Source organism: Aspergillus lentulus, assembly GCF_001445615.1.
Source record: "Aspergillus lentulus DNA, contig: Alt16, strain: IFM 54703, whole genome shotgun sequence".
Classification (NCBI taxonomy): Eukaryota; Fungi; Ascomycota; class Eurotiomycetes; order Eurotiales; family Aspergillaceae; genus Aspergillus; species Aspergillus lentulus.
In genome coordinates, this window is record NW_028322113.1 from 3,426,079 (window position 1) to 3,440,595 (window position 14,517).

At 51.4% G+C, this 14,517-nt stretch overlaps 6 protein-coding genes across 6 annotated transcripts; 3 read left to right on the top strand and 3 right to left on the bottom strand.

The window, feature by feature from the left end:
- Positions 1 to 26: 26 nt before the first annotated feature.
- ALT_8577 (nuclear transport factor 2 family protein) lies at positions 27 to 586 on the top strand (the record flags this gene model as incomplete). Its single annotated transcript, XM_033557131.2, has 3 exons — positions 27 to 207; positions 267 to 487; positions 557 to 586. 3 exons carry the CDS (start codon positions 27 to 29, stop codon positions 584 to 586), a joined length of 432 nt encoding a protein of 143 aa, XP_033413022.2.
- A 381-nt stretch (positions 587 to 967) lies between these two features.
- Positions 968 to 1,937, bottom strand: ALT_8578 (40S ribosomal protein eS19; the record flags this gene model as incomplete). Its single annotated transcript, XM_033557132.2, has 4 exons — positions 968 to 1,259; positions 1,318 to 1,378; positions 1,437 to 1,500; positions 1,908 to 1,937. The coding sequence occupies 4 exons, from the start codon at positions 1,935 to 1,937 to the stop codon at positions 968 to 970; spliced, it is 447 nt and encodes a 148-aa protein (XP_033413023.1).
- An 841-nt stretch (positions 1,938 to 2,778) lies between these two features.
- On the bottom strand, positions 2,779 to 4,326 carry ALT_8579 (F-box protein; the record flags this gene model as incomplete). Its single annotated transcript, XM_033557133.2, has 1 exon — positions 2,779 to 4,326. The coding sequence occupies one exon, from the start codon at positions 4,324 to 4,326 to the stop codon at positions 2,779 to 2,781; it is 1,548 nt and encodes a 515-aa protein (XP_033413024.2).
- Positions 4,327 to 4,729: 403 nt separating this feature from the next.
- ALT_8580 (putative disulfide isomerase) lies at positions 4,730 to 6,345 on the top strand (the record flags this gene model as incomplete). Its single annotated transcript, XM_033557134.2, has 3 exons — positions 4,730 to 4,882; positions 4,943 to 4,950; positions 5,016 to 6,345. The coding sequence occupies 3 exons, from the start codon at positions 4,730 to 4,732 to the stop codon at positions 6,343 to 6,345; spliced, it is 1,491 nt and encodes a 496-aa protein (XP_033413025.2).
- Positions 6,346 to 6,550: 205 nt separating this feature from the next.
- ALT_8581 (ribosome biosynthesis protein KRE33) lies at positions 6,551 to 9,829 on the bottom strand (the record flags this gene model as incomplete). The annotated part of the gene is made up of 2 exons (XM_033557135.2): positions 6,551 to 6,755; positions 6,834 to 9,829. 2 exons carry the CDS (start codon positions 9,827 to 9,829, stop codon positions 6,551 to 6,553), a joined length of 3,201 nt encoding a protein of 1,066 aa, XP_033413026.2.
- Positions 9,830 to 11,148: 1,319 nt separating this feature from the next.
- Positions 11,149 to 14,503, top strand: ALT_8582 (putative capsular associated protein; the record flags this gene model as incomplete). The annotated part of the gene is made up of 7 exons (XM_033557136.2): positions 11,149 to 11,192; positions 11,252 to 11,310; positions 11,390 to 11,712; positions 11,777 to 12,196; positions 12,246 to 12,395; positions 12,446 to 12,876; positions 12,937 to 14,503. The coding sequence occupies 7 exons, from the start codon at positions 11,149 to 11,151 to the stop codon at positions 14,501 to 14,503; spliced, it is 2,994 nt and encodes a 997-aa protein (XP_033413027.2).
- Between the last annotated feature and the right edge of the window lie 14 nt (positions 14,504 to 14,517).

Here is a 14,517-nt window from a genome sequence, read left to right on the forward strand (position 1 = left end):
TCATATCATACCCCTGTATAATCAAAATGTCCTACAAAATCACCACCGACCCAACTCTCTCCCCACCCTCCGCAAATGCCATGATCTCCTTCATGGAATCCTTCTACCAAATTAGCGACAATGAGTCCCAGCACGCGCAATACGTCGCCAGCTTCACACCAGACGCAACACTAATCATGGGTCCTAAGGTCGCGAACGGAGCAGACGGTAGCCTGCCCCCCTCCCCAAAAACTAAAGGCCTTGCTAACTGGGTTGTACTGGTATAGAAATCCTAAACCTGCGCCACAGTCTCTGGACGCATGTGGCGTCGAGGAAACATACCCCGCAAAAGATCTATTTCGGGGGCGAGAGGGAGCTCATGCTGTATGGGACGGTGAGGTATGTGCTTAAGGCGGAGCCCGGGAAGGAGGTGGAGGTTCCGTGGGCGGGGAGGGTGGCTTTTGACGATGGGGATGAGTTAAAGATGAAGTTCTATCAAGTTTATTTGGTAGGTTTCGTTTCTCGTGCGTTGCGGGATGGGAATTGGGATGGGCGAGGCTGATGTTGTTTACATTAGGATACGGCGGCGCAGTCTGGGAAGAAGTGATTGTAGACTACGTAGCGGGGAGGAAAGATGGACGTGAGTATATCATATCCCGTTATTAGACAGTCCTCTGTCTGGCTATTTACAGAGGAGACGTGCTTTCGTCTCTCCGCTGGCCCATCCCATCTGGTCATCATCGACAACTGTCGGAATCGAATGGAGTAAAAAAAGGGTAAAAAAAAGTTTCATTCCTCTCCCGCTGAATCCATAGTGTATCAATCCAACTCATCCATGTTGCCGACTTGTATGTAACTTGACCGGTTCAACTCTAGCCACCCAGCCTTTTCCTCTTGTAATCTTAAGACAATTTCTTAGACAAGGAAAACACCAGAGGTTCAAGATGAAGACATCAGGGACTTTTTATTGTTTTAGTAGGAGACTAATTTACTCCTCGTCCTCCTCCTCCTCGTCAACGGTGGTCTTGGCAATCCGGTCAAGATCCCGCTGGCCGGCCTGGGTAATGCGGCGACCGCCCTTCTCCTCATCGTACTCAAGGACACCGATCTTCTCGAGAGACTGGATGACCTTGCGGTCGACGGAGCCGGAGGCATCGACGTGGTGGTTGGGGCGGGAGCCACGGTTCTTGGTCGAGCCGTGGACCTTGCGCAGGCGGCCGACACCGACGGTCTTGCGCATGTAGATGTGACGGGCAACGGCAGCGGCGCGGACGTAGTACCTGTAATCATCAGCTGTTAGATGGTGGTCGAATGCAGATCAATTGAGATCAATCGTACCAGTCAGCGTCCTGGGGAGGGAGCTCGTTGGAGGAAGAAGTCTTGACAGTGTCAACCCATCCTAATAACCATCAGTTTCAGGTGTCCTGTGAGAAGCTTGTTGCGGAGGTCGAACGAACCGGGGATGGGGAGCTTGCCCTGACGCTTCAGGAAAGCAGAGTAGGCAGCGATGAACTTCTGCGCCTGTAGGTAGAAAAATCACTGGTTAGCACAGTTCTCGCCCGGCACATGTGTCTTCGTCTTTGGTTCCTGCTCTCTCCTGGATTATTTGGCAATGGTAGTCCCAGCGAAATTTTCGTCCATAGTCTCGTTTCCCATGCAGTCGAATGTGCGCTGTCTTGTGTGATTGATTCTTCCGACCGTATCCAGTCCCATCAAAATTTTGACATCCTCAAGTCGCGGATTTTGTTGTGAAGTCCCATATGCGCGAACAGGCGACAGGCTGAATATCAAAGGATGCCCCTTCCGTAGCATCCTTATCCCGTTGATCAAATTCCTCCTCTTCCCATTGCCAACAATCCATTGCGGCCTCTCCGCCAAGAGAGAAACAGGTGTCGCAGACTGCAGGGTACTGAATAGAGTAAACTTACGTCCACATCGCGAACGGTGACACCACCCATTTTGACGACTTGTGACCTCGAAGGTGAACGGTGGGAGTTGAAGAGGAAGCCGGGGGGGTGAGAGGGATGGGCGTCGTTGTCGTCGTTGGAGGGAGTCGGAGTCAGGTCAAACCTCGAAATTCGCACACACACAGAGACAGCCTTTCGCTGGGCCCGTTCTGTGTGGGCGCTTTCGCTTAGCCTGTTCGGGACTAGCCGTACCCTAACCGTCTACAGGCTGTGGATGCCTTAGGCTACCTGGCAGGACATGCGGCCAATTAGCGATCGGCTTGGCACTAGGTACCTTATTACTACAACAGTCTACAACAAGGTCTTGAATCGATCTAGCCTTGAATTCAAGGCTCCAAGGCTAGCTATGTGAATTCACCAGCAGTTATCGCCGACTATTCCCTGTCCATGCATAAACAAAGCTCACGCTGCATCTCTTTCCGGGAGTCGGCCAGTCAATGCGAGTTTACCATGTATACCTTCCGTAGCTGGTGTCTGTAGTGTAAGTGCCACGTTGACTTCCAATGACTTACTTTCGTTGATATGAAGGAGTTGGAAAGCTCGCACCGGTCATACTTGTCCTCCTTGGCTCGGACTTGCCAGTCCAGCTGGCACAAGTGGTTACCGCTCAATAGGTCACGAGGGGACGGCACCTCAATAGTCAACGAAACAGTAATCGTCTGACTTCATGACTTTCATAGACAATTTCGCCTCGGTCACCTGAGGAGAAGAGCGGAGACGAGCAGATTAAAGCTAGCTGGATATTGACAGATTGCCCGCTTACGTAGCAAGGGCAGCGCAGATGGCGCGACGATCAGGACTTTGGGTGTTTGATCCAAGAAACCAATCGTGTCTAGCGATCGAATCTCCAGATGACAAGCTCGCGGTTCGCATTTTCTCCTATCACGAATTTCTCATTTCCGCAAATCTTTCCCTTACCCGCGAGTTCAAAAACATCGTCGGGTTTCAAGACAATCCGAGAGTATGGCGTCTGTATACTCAAGTATATCTTCGAGTCAAAAGGCCAGCCCAATGGAGACAGATGCAAGGCAAATCCTGCCTTTGAGTTTTTATCATAAATCTCGGAAATGACAGTGTACCAGAACTGTTTGCAAAGCAGGCCGAGAGGCCTTGTCTGTAACCCGTTGCTCCCGCGGTAAGGAGATAAGATGTAGTCAACGTCTCGCCTCCATACTGGTCCATCGCCAATCAGGGGAATGCTCGTGATCTGCACCTGAGACGTCCACTCCGTCGGTCCGACGAGTCGGTCAAGCGGTCCTGTGCACAAGTTCTCAATAATTTCTATGGCTTGGCCATCATCGGTTATTTCTAGACCTTGCATGCCCGGTACTCCTCGTTGTCTGACAGAGAAGAACCCTAACTCTCTAAACCCGAAACGAGAGACAATGGAGGGAGCTTGATCCTGCTCTTCGCTCCGTTGCCGCCCTGTAGGATCCAGAGAGGGCCTGTGGGGACATGGCTTTGAAATGTCCCAGACAAACAGGGACTCGATTGGGGCATCCTCGTCGGCAGTGTACAAGCTGCGATTGGGTTGCCATATGTAGATCACATAATGTGTCTTGTTATGAGTGGAGTAGAACCGATCCCTTTCGCTCAGAGGATGGCCAAGAAACATGATCTTCCATTCGTTGCGAAACGCGACGTTCCAGCTGCCATTGGCTTCTTGAGTCACGTCAAATGAAGATGCAAAATGACGATGGACCCCGTCGCTGTCATTCAGCCAGTGGAAGGCCTTTGGTTCAGCCCATTCCACTACAAGGACTCGTTTCTGCAGGCGAATTCTCCTAATCACCTTACCGATAATCAAGAACGGTACCATAAGCTGTTTACCGGTCTCCACATCCATGACGACCAAAGAGGAGTAATCTGCGCTGGGGTACACAAGCAAACCATCCTCGTAGGTCCAGAACGTTTCGGGATAGAGGTAATCAACCCGCTGCATGAGATGACTGGCATGGCTATCCCAAGGCTGTACCTGAAACCACTCTCTTTCTCCTGTGACTCCAAAGTCATCACAGAGCTTGAGCTTTTGGACCGACCTTGGCTTGCCCCGGCTGAGATGATCGTATCTCGAGGCAACCTTGTCGAACAGTTCGCGCCAATGCTCGCTGCTCTGAACCGTGGAGAGTAGCTCGTCCAACGACTGTTTGCCTTTCAGCGCCCGAACCTCTGGAGCTCTGGGAAACAGTTGAATCAACAGGCGAACCAGATACACTGGGTTGGTAAATGCTTCGTTCCAATGTTTTGAAACCCGACGACATCGTACAATATCCTTGGCATCAAGATACTGCAAGATCATCCAGAAGACTTCCAATGGCATGTGCAAAAGGTCCACTGTCCCTGAATTTCGTGGAGACTCCGACATACTTGTTCCCGCCATTATTCAAGTGTGGGGAATGGCAGAGTATCGGAGAGCAATTAGATATCATCACCAGAGAAATGGAAGTTGAGAGATCGTTGATAGTAGTCTCGATATCGAAACGCGAGCATGCTAGTCAATTAAAAGACTAGGTAAACAAAGCTGTAGCCGAATAAGCCATTGGCGTGGGGGAAGCTGGAGTCGGGAGCATGATTTGTTTGCATCATGGCGGAGTTGTTTTGTTTAATCTCCGCCGTCACATGCCAAGAGCTTCAGGACACCTTGCTTCAAACCCCAGACAGACAGCTCTAAATACGCCTGCTGTCCACGTTTGGACAATCATGATACTTGTCTGAAGTGCTTTGCTATCAACTACTCACTATTCACTAATCACCCGAGTTACAGGCATTAGATTTCCTCCATTATGATGCAACCAAGCTCTGCACTTCTGCTGGTCGCATCGCTTCTGGCGGCTTCGTCCGTCAACGCAGATGGACTGTACACTAAAAAGTCTCCTGTGCTGCAGGTTACTCAGAAGACCTATGAACAGCTGATTGCTAACTCTAATTACACATCGGTAAGATGGCTTCGAAGCGTATTGTGTCGTAGGGTGTCTGTATGCTAACGCCTCTCCCAGATCGTAGAGTAAGCTCCCCACCTCCCAATTAGTCTCATCGACAAGCTTCTAAAATGTATGCGCACTACTCTAGATTCTATGCTCCTTGGTGTGGCCATTGTCAGAACCTCAAGCCTGCATACGAAAAGGCAGCCAAGAACCTGGAGGGGCTGGCCAAGGTAGCGGCTGTGAATTGCGACGACGATGCCAACAAGCCCTTGTGTGGTCGAATGGGCGTACAGGGTTTCCCAACTCTGAAGATCGTCACACCTTCCAAGAAACCCGGCAAGCCAAAAGTGGAGGATTATCAGGGAGCAAGAAGCGCAAAGGCGATCGTCGATGCTGTTGTGGACAGGATCCCGAATCATGTGAAGAGGGTCACGGACAAGGATTTGGATCAGTGGCTCTCCGAGGACAAGGAAGCTCCCAAGGCTATTCTGTTCACTGAGAAAGGTACCACGAGTGCCCTCCTCAAAGCCGTCGCCATTGAGTTCCTGGGTTCCATCAAGGTTGGCCAGATTCGCAACAAGGAGTCAAACGCCGTCGAGAAATTCGGTGTCAAGGAATTCCCTACCCTCGTCCTGGTCCCTGGCGGTGATAGGGAACCCATCATCTACGATGGCGAACTCAAGAAACAAGCCATCGTCAAGTTCCTCAGCCAAGTCGCAGCTCCAAACCCCGACCCGGCCCCCGTCTCATTTGAGGCCAAATCCTCCAAATCCTCCAAATCCCCCAAGTCCACCAAGTCCGCCAAGTCGTCGAAGTCCTCAACCATCCTCAACGAGGAAGCAGAAAACTTGAAACCTACCGAATCCCCCGACCCCAAGGTCGTCCCCGACGACGCTACAGACTCAAAGCCCGCCCAGGTCCCGATCCAGGCACCACCCATTCCCGTACTCCCTACGGCAGAGGAACTCGAAGCCGCCTGCCTGAAGCCTACATCTGGTACCTGCGTCCTAGCGCTCCTTCCCGAAGCCCGCGAAGCGGACGCAGAAATGCCCAGTCCCGCGAAAGAGGCGCTAGTTAGTCTATCGGAGATCTCGCACAAGCACGCCCTGCGCAAGAGCAAGCTTTTCCCGTTCTACAGTGTCCCTGCCATCAACAGCGGGGCCAAGACTCTGCGGGCTGGGCTGGGATTGTCCGAGGGCCAGATCTCGGTTGAGATCATTGCTCTGAATGGACGCAGGGGTTGGTGGAGGCGCTACGACGCGTCGGAGGCTCAGGATTATGGCGCCGTGTCTGTGGAGGCGTGGATCGACGCCATAAGGCTGGGTGAGGGTTCGAAGAGCAAGTTGCCCGAGGGTGTTATTGTCGAGCAGAAGGAGGAGTCTGAAAAAGAGGCTGACAAACAGGCCGAAAAAGAGGCTAATAAAGAGACTGATGAAGAGGCCGATAAAGAGAAGGGTGACCATGATGAGTTGTAAAATTTCGAGATAGTTTGTATGTTATGTATCCTCGAACAAAAGGAGCGTTTTTGACAAGGATGAGCGTATGCGATATGCGAACCTCTATTCAAACTTTTTGGATATACAAGGCATATATACAGAAATGTAAAACCTCTTCGCAAGAGAATACCATAACACCGTTCTTTCATGCAAGACTGGAATGATTCAGGTTCAGGTGATTACTTCATGCCTTCTTTCGCCCTTCGGTTCCCTTCTTGATGATCTTCTGTCTTTTCGACTCGATCTCCTGATCGTAGATCTCCCGCGCGGTCTCGCCCTTCTTCCGCTTGCTGGGTTTCGCGGTCTTGATGCTGACGGTTGAGGCGCCTCCGCTGCGAATCTGCTTCTCGGCTTCCTCCCACGCGGCGCTGCCGTTATCGATCTCGTATCTGGAGGCTAGAAATCAGTTATTGTTCGTCCGACGACGGGGGTGTCCACAGAGTGTTGTAAGAGTGGGGTTGACTCACTTGTCCAGAGGCAGAGAATCAATCAAGGCTCTCTGCTTCTCTCTCAGCTCTTCGTCGACCTGCTGGCCGCCCTCGCGCAGCTCGTCTTCCAGACCTGTGTCGAGGGGCTTGAACCGCTCGTCGACAACCTCGTCGTGCGCATCGGCCGAGGGCTGCGCAACAGGCACCTTCTCCGCGGGGAGAGTCTCGGCGACGGCGCCCTCGACCAAGCCGCGGAAGTGAGTGGACATCTTGCGGACGATCTTGAGGAACATGGCCAGAAGCTGCGATGAGGGTAGGTTCAGTTCCTTCTCGACGTCGTCGAGGTTCTTGCGCTGGAGGCCGATGGCGAGCAGAATGGACTGCTGGACGCCCGAGAGGTTGACCTTGCCGCTCACGCGGCCCGAGAAGTAGTACTCCGCAATGGTGGGGACCATATCGAGGATGACATGGTAGTCCAGCAGGTTGTTTGCGTAGCTGTCAAGGCGCTTGAGGTCGAAGGGGGAGAAGGCCGCGTCGAGATCGCTCTTCTTGAGCAAAGAGGGGGTGTACGAGGTGTCGAGTTTAGCACCTGCAGTGGCGGATTCGCAGATGCTGAGGGAGAGAACAGAGGGGAATTCTCGAAATTGGTAAGAGAGCAAAGCCAGGAACCGCTTGTGGAAGTCCCGAGCAAACTCTCCGAGCCAGCTAGCGTCGCTGGCTGCGGAGGCGAGTGTGCGCAGCATCACACAAGAATGTTCACCGGTCAATTCGTTTGGAGTCTGGCGAAGGTAGACAGGAACGAATGAAGAGCGTTTCCAGAACTTGTGAAGAGGGGGTGTTAAACCGTAACTGACGCCGACGTAGTCCAGTGCGTCTGGCCGACGCTCGGACAGCTTGCCAAACAGAGGGGGCATAGAGCGGATATCCCGAACATGAATGTTGTCATCAAGGAGAGACGAGTTGGCGAGCTCTTCGTCAGTGACCCTGACCATCTCTTCCTGTGTGTCAGGAATTTTCTCGGAAAGATCCGTAAACTTGCCCTCGTAGAAATCAATCAGGAGCTCCAGCGCGCGGGATCCATAACCCATGTTCATATATTCTGGGTTGGTTGCAATCCGTACAATTCGGGCGCCGGAGAGACTGGCAAAGTCCTCATCCTGGTACTGCTGGCTGACCAGCCAGGGAATCAAGTCGCCACCGGCACGTTGGCCACGGCTCAAGCTGTTCAGAACACTTTGTCTGCTGATACGACCCTCCAGAGCAACTTGAATGACGCAGAGAGGCTCAGGAAGCTTAGCAGCGTCCTCGTCGATGGGGGGCACCAACACGAAGAGCTGATGCGCAGGCGCATCGCTCATCAGTTGAAGATCGTTAGGAGTGTTCTTATAGTGGCTGGCAACGTACAGAGCCATCATCTGCTGCAAGAACTTTTCAGAGACCGGGTGGAAAGAGAATAATGTGTCTCGATTGACTTGCAGAAGTTGGCATTGTGACGGGTGCGGGCAACCCTGTGTGTTGATCCTCGACTTTGGCAACGTCGCATCCAGGCAGAGGACTTTGTTCAGCCACTTCTCCACTGAATCCCCAGGGGCGTAACGGATAGGTTCCGACAGAGTAATCTCTCTGAGCGAGCGTCCACCCAAGTTCTTCTCTGCGCCCTTGGCAGCCTTGCCAGTGGCTCGATCCGCGATATCTGTATCGTCCTGACCGCTGGCCTTCAGACCACCCCTCGACTGCTCGCGAAGCTGTTGGATCAGCTTCAAAGAGAGCGACCGACCAGTACCTTCGTAACCGTTGATAGTGGAGGCCATGAATACCAGGTATGGACCCATCAGTTTCCGCACCAGGGGCAGAGGAATGGCTGCTGCCTCATCAATGACTAGAAGCTCCGCCTGGCCGAGAACATGAGCATCCTGGGGCTGAATATATTGAATGGTCTGGCGATGCTGGCGATGGATGTTGACTCTCACAATAGCCTTATTGAAGTCCGGGTTGGTGGATTGAAGGATGGTGTAATCAACGTGATCGAGGTATCCAAGAGCATCAAACCCTTTGAAAATGAATTCAAACAGGGTCTTCAAGTTCTCCGGGCTAGGGGAGGTGATGAAAATGTTACTGTATCCGTGAGCAACCGCTGCTGCGATGGCAACACCAAGAGCTGCCGACTTTCCCCGACCTCTAGCAGCGGTCAAGGTGACGGTGCTGCGGAGGGTTTTCTCAGCGATCACATCGACGAAGGTCAACAGCGCCTTTGCCTGGTCAACAGTGCGAGCTAGACTGACCAAAGAGCCCACCGGCTGAGTGTCTGCTAAGCTATCCTTGATCTCTTTCAATTCTTTCTTTGTGCCTGTGTTCTCGTCAAGGGTCTCTGGCGGTGGGAGAGGCTTCACGTTCTTCCCACCAGAGATTGGAAGGACATTCAACTCATCATCCACCACCAAGCATGAATCACAGCTGCCAAGAGAAAGGATAAAGCGCTCGTTGAAGCGGGCGACCACATCATCATGCGCTTCGGTCCTATACCTCGAATGAATATCCATCGACAAAGTGTAGAGCTGCTTCAAGCTCTTCATTCCCTTGAGCAGAAGCAACACGATACCACCTCCTTCGACGGTCTCGATGGTACGGGCAAGCAGGTTCGGCGTAATAGCTTCGAAATCTTGAAGGATGCACATTCCGTAGGTATTACCCAGAATCTTCTCCGTCTCTTTGTAGTACACATACCGGATTTGGTTGAGGGTGATGAACAGCTCGAAAGGATCCTCCTGGTTAGGTTCTCTGATTCCTCGCTTGACTTCCTTCTTGATCTTGGCCTCGCGCTTCTTCCGATGGCTTGTGAATCCGAGGAGTTCTTTCTTGTATGCCCACAGGACCGACTTATTCTGCTTGACATCGACGCTGGACATAATGTAGTGCAGGTTGACAATCACATCCTTGGCGCGGTCGCCAACGACCACGAAAAAACTTCTTTTCTTCTCCTGCACATTATTCCGAATGAGCGCGGGAATGCGCGAATCAATTGCCTTGCGTGGCATTTTGATCTAGTCTCTCCTGCGTAGGGTCAACCACTGGGGGTGATGCTCACAACGGAGCAGCGAGATTCTGTCGACTCTGCCGTCTGCTATTATTGTTGGTGGCAAGGCTCAAATTGTTGGAAGCAGACTAGGCAAAGATGAAACCCATGAAAAGAGGGTGCAGGGAGGAATCAGAGCTATCACGCCGTATTCTCAGTCCAAATCGATTATAGGAAAAAAAATTGTTATCAGCAACTGATGATCTGCCATTGTCTACCGCCTGCCATAAAAGCTACCGCCTAGGGGAGAAGGTAGACACGTGCACCAAACTTAGCCAGAAGACCGCGCTTTGCCTGAAACAGAATAGCCCATACTATCTAACCGAATCGGGAGGTCATTGTCGACTTTTGACGTTATTCCTGATTAGGTCGGTTTACTATTCCGTCGACTATCCTCAGGTACAAGGAATAACACCCATGGTTCGTGACAATATGACAATATCATCTATTAAGAAAAGCGTCCATGGAAGAATCAGTGACTTTCTGTCATGGATAAGACGATGTCTATAAAGTTCGAAGTTTCCAGTTATGCTTCCTGGCTGATGATTGGACCCTGCGCTAGCACGGACAACAAGCAACATGACTGACCAGGTTTAGCCAACAAATGACCAGGACTGCCGAATACGGAGGTTATTATTTCCTGTCTGAACTGATGAACTTTTTTGTCTACCATGACCTTTTGATCATCAAACCATAACGCAAGGCCAATCGGAGATTACTACACTGGCAATTCGTGGAGTAGTCTAGCTTCTGTGTCCGTACATGCCACCGGAGACAATGATAATCAAATGCCTGTCGGTTATCGCAATCAAAATGCTCCGCAGGCTCGCAGGAACGTACCCTCAACGGCCCACTATCAGCCGGCTCCCCATGGGTCCAGAATGACTCGTTGACGCAACCCTTCCATTAATATCCCCTGGGTCTAGCCTTATTCGTTTCCTTTTTTTCTTCACCACCCCTGTTCGTGCCGTCACAGCTCAATCTACATCGTTACTATGTTCTCCTCGTTTTGAGATCGTTGCTTATATTCGGAATTGCGTCCTGTCGCATATCACCTTACTCAGTACTGGAAATATCCTTATTCTGCCTGCCTCGGAACGTCGACAGGACAAGAGATTTGGAAGTCCAACCTGCAGTCGCATTCGTCCAAAAGCTGTTCAAAGCTGTCCAATTATTTCGACTTTATATGCAATATCGATTAGAATGAGCGCTTTCACATAAACTAATTGGCAATGGCTCCTTAGCGGCTTTTCTGGCTATCAACAAGCAGGACTCTTGAATATGATTCGACTCTCCGCGGAGACGGGGCTGAAAGCCTCATTGGGGTAGGGAGATCTCTGCAGGATTGCTTCATGTCACGTACTGGTTTTGACTGAGTCGACAGGGTATTTCTTATGAGTTGCATGTTTTTAACGACTTCCTACACGACGACATTCGCTTTTGGTAAGAGCAGTCTAATTCCCTTGACGAAGGCAGTGCGCACTTCAATCAGACAGCTGGTGCTCACCAACCGTTTTCACAGACCGGCCCCACCATACCCTCATCTTTGCGTCCTTCCTTTCGGGTGTATCGCTCTTGATTTTAAGCAGATTCGATATAGCTATTCCACGCATAGCCCAATCTCGGCTCAAATACACTGCCATCCCTCTCGCCGAACGCGTTGATCAACCGTCCGAAGAGGCGCCTTTTTCGCCCAGCAGTCCGATCAACGATTTCTTCCTTACAAAATCGGGTAGTCAGAAATGGTGGACCAAAATTGCCTTGATTTCGATGCTTGGCTGGATAAGGGTAGAGTTGTATCGTCAGGTGACCGTTAAGATTGAGTGCGCGCCAGCCGGATACGCAGTAAGTGGGCTTTGAAAAGGCAAACGCAGTGGCGCCTTTTTGACCAAATATTACGTTCTCCTAGTCCGCGATACCATTCCTCGTTTCAATCTACGATTATTGGCGCAATCAACGATCTCGTTCGATCCCAGACGGCTCGGATGCCGATTCAGAAATCTCTCTCAATGCGCGGTTTCGCAAACTGGTCAGCACTATTCGACGCCTACACGCCCTTTTTTGCCAGTCTCGCATGCGATACGTTATATCAGCTGCTTTTCTCATGATTGGGGGATTAGTGGCATCCGAGTTTCGAGAAGGCACACAGTCGACTTATATCTGTCCAATCAGTTCGGGCCAATACTCCCTGCTGCGGTTCATCAGCGTTTTGAGTGTCTTGCTTGACTCGGCGATCTTGATTAGTGTGAGCGAACTGTTTAGGGAAAGCACTGGGCCTCGCGAAGGCAGAAATAAACATTTTCTGGTCTCTTGCGGTTTCGGCCTAATTGTAAGTGTACTGTCCACCAGATGGAGTTGTGGTCTAATGCAACTGATAGGGAGTTGCTGCTTTTTGGACGTTAATCGCAACTATTCTCGCAATTCGGGCCAGAGATCAGAATGATGGCTTTGTCATCTCTCATTACTTGCCAAGCGCATTCAATCAAAGTCTGCTGATGACACTCCTCGTACTTTCCGCTTCGCAGCTTGTAAGTTATGGCATAAATGCATCCCTTTGAACTCTACTGAACAGTACTAGATACCGTTGTACGACATAATCGGAATTTCTATTCTGGCTGGGTTCGTTTTCGGTTGCTTCTCGCTGGCCGCTACATTGTTCGATGGACAAGAGCCCTTTCCATTGATCTATCCGTCACATGCTTTCGCCTCCCTTCTTGCTACCTTTCTTGGGGGTGTGTCGTACTTGTGTGGGCGTACGGCATCCAACGAAGAACCGCCTTTCTTATACAGAGCAAATATTGTGATGCGAGTGCTGTTCTCGACACTTTTTGGCATTGGCATCATCCTGGTCGCCAGTCAACCTGTGTTGACGAACTTCCATACTATCGAGCTGTTGATCTATGAGAACATAAAACATCACGGCGCGTGGTCTTCTCAGGCGAAAAGCAGCAAGAGTCTTGCCGATGCTGTCGCAAACTATCGCAAACGATACAATCAGCATCCCCCACCGTGAGCCGCCCTTAGCGTGAAGTGATATGAAATTGCGCCCATCAACTGACTGTTACATAGGGGCTTTGATAAATGGTACGAATACGCCACCAGTAGGTCTTCTGTCGTGATTGATGACTTTGATCAAATCCATACGGATCTTCTCCCGTTTCGTGCATTGTCTCCCGCGCGGCTCCGAGACCTGACGCGCGACTTGGCCACAAACCCATTCAACGACATTGGGGCCATCAGCATTAGGAATGGTACGCCCAGGGTACAAGAGGGGATCAAACCCACTCATGCCTGGATGGTTCTGGGTGCTGCCAAAATGATCGAGAACTTTTCTCAATATTTACCCGACATGGATTTGGCTTTCAACCTAAACGACGAGCCACGCGTGGCTGTACCCTGGGAGGAGGCGTCCAGATTGGGGACGGAAGCGAAATCTCATGGCCCGGCCGCGGACAACAGCGTATTGACCGTATGGTCGGCGGACCGTGGCATGCAATGGGCTCCCATAGAGCCAGCCGATCAGACGACCGAGACCGTTTTTACAGATAACTCCATGCAACCTATTTTCGACCGATATATCCGCCAGCTATGCCCTCCGTCGTCCAAAGCTCGGTCGAAACGTATCTGGGACCGGCGTCACATTTGCCTGGACTGTGTGCGGCCGCATTCGATGGGTCAGTTTCCTCTAGATGCGAACAGCATGAGCGACGTATGCCATCAACCAGACCTTGCATGGCTTCACGGGTTTTTCCTTTCTCCCGCGTCCTTTAAAGTATCACAAGTCTTGACGCCGGTTTTCAGCCAGAGCAAGGTGTCTGGGTTTAACGATATTCTGTTTCCTAGCCCTTGGAACTACGTGGATAAGATCAAGTACGAGCCGTCTGATGAGTATCCCGATCAGGAGTACGAGAAGAAGGAGAACACGCTTTTCTGGATTGGCAGCACGTCCGAGGGAGTGAGCCGGTCAGGGGAATGGAAGGGAATGCCTCGCCAACGGTTTGCGCACCTCATCAACAACAATACACTAAGCCATGTATCGGTCTTGCTGCCCGTTGAAAGTACCGATAGCTATCGGTACGAGGTCCTGGATGGCTCAGCCCCGACAAATCTCCTCGGACTGAACGCCACTGTTCACATCCTGAATCCTGTCCGATGTGGCTCGGATTGCGAGGCACAGAAGCAAGAGCTGGGCGCCGCGTCCTCGGTGGATTTCCAGAGTCACTGGAAGTATCGGTATCTGTTTGACCTAGACGGCGCGGGCTTCAGCGGTCGATTTCTTCCGTTTCTACAGAGTCACAGTCTGCCCTTCAAGACTGGCTTGTTTCGACAGTGGTTAGACCGGCGGGTTACACCGTGGCTCCACTATGTTCCTATTGACGTCCGTCTGCACGGAGTTTGGAGCACCCTGGCCTACTTCGCCAAATTCGACATACCAGTCACGGAAGACCCCAACGGTCAGCCCAAAGACATAATGCAGCGACACGATGCTCGGGGCAAGTATATTGCCGAAGAGGGGCGCAAGTGGGCCGAGAAGGCCCTGCGGAAGGAAGACATGGAGATCTACTTCTTTCGGCTCCTGTTAGAGTGGGGCCGCCTGACGGATGATAATAGAGATATGCTTGGATTTAAGATTTGATGACCGGCCGCTAA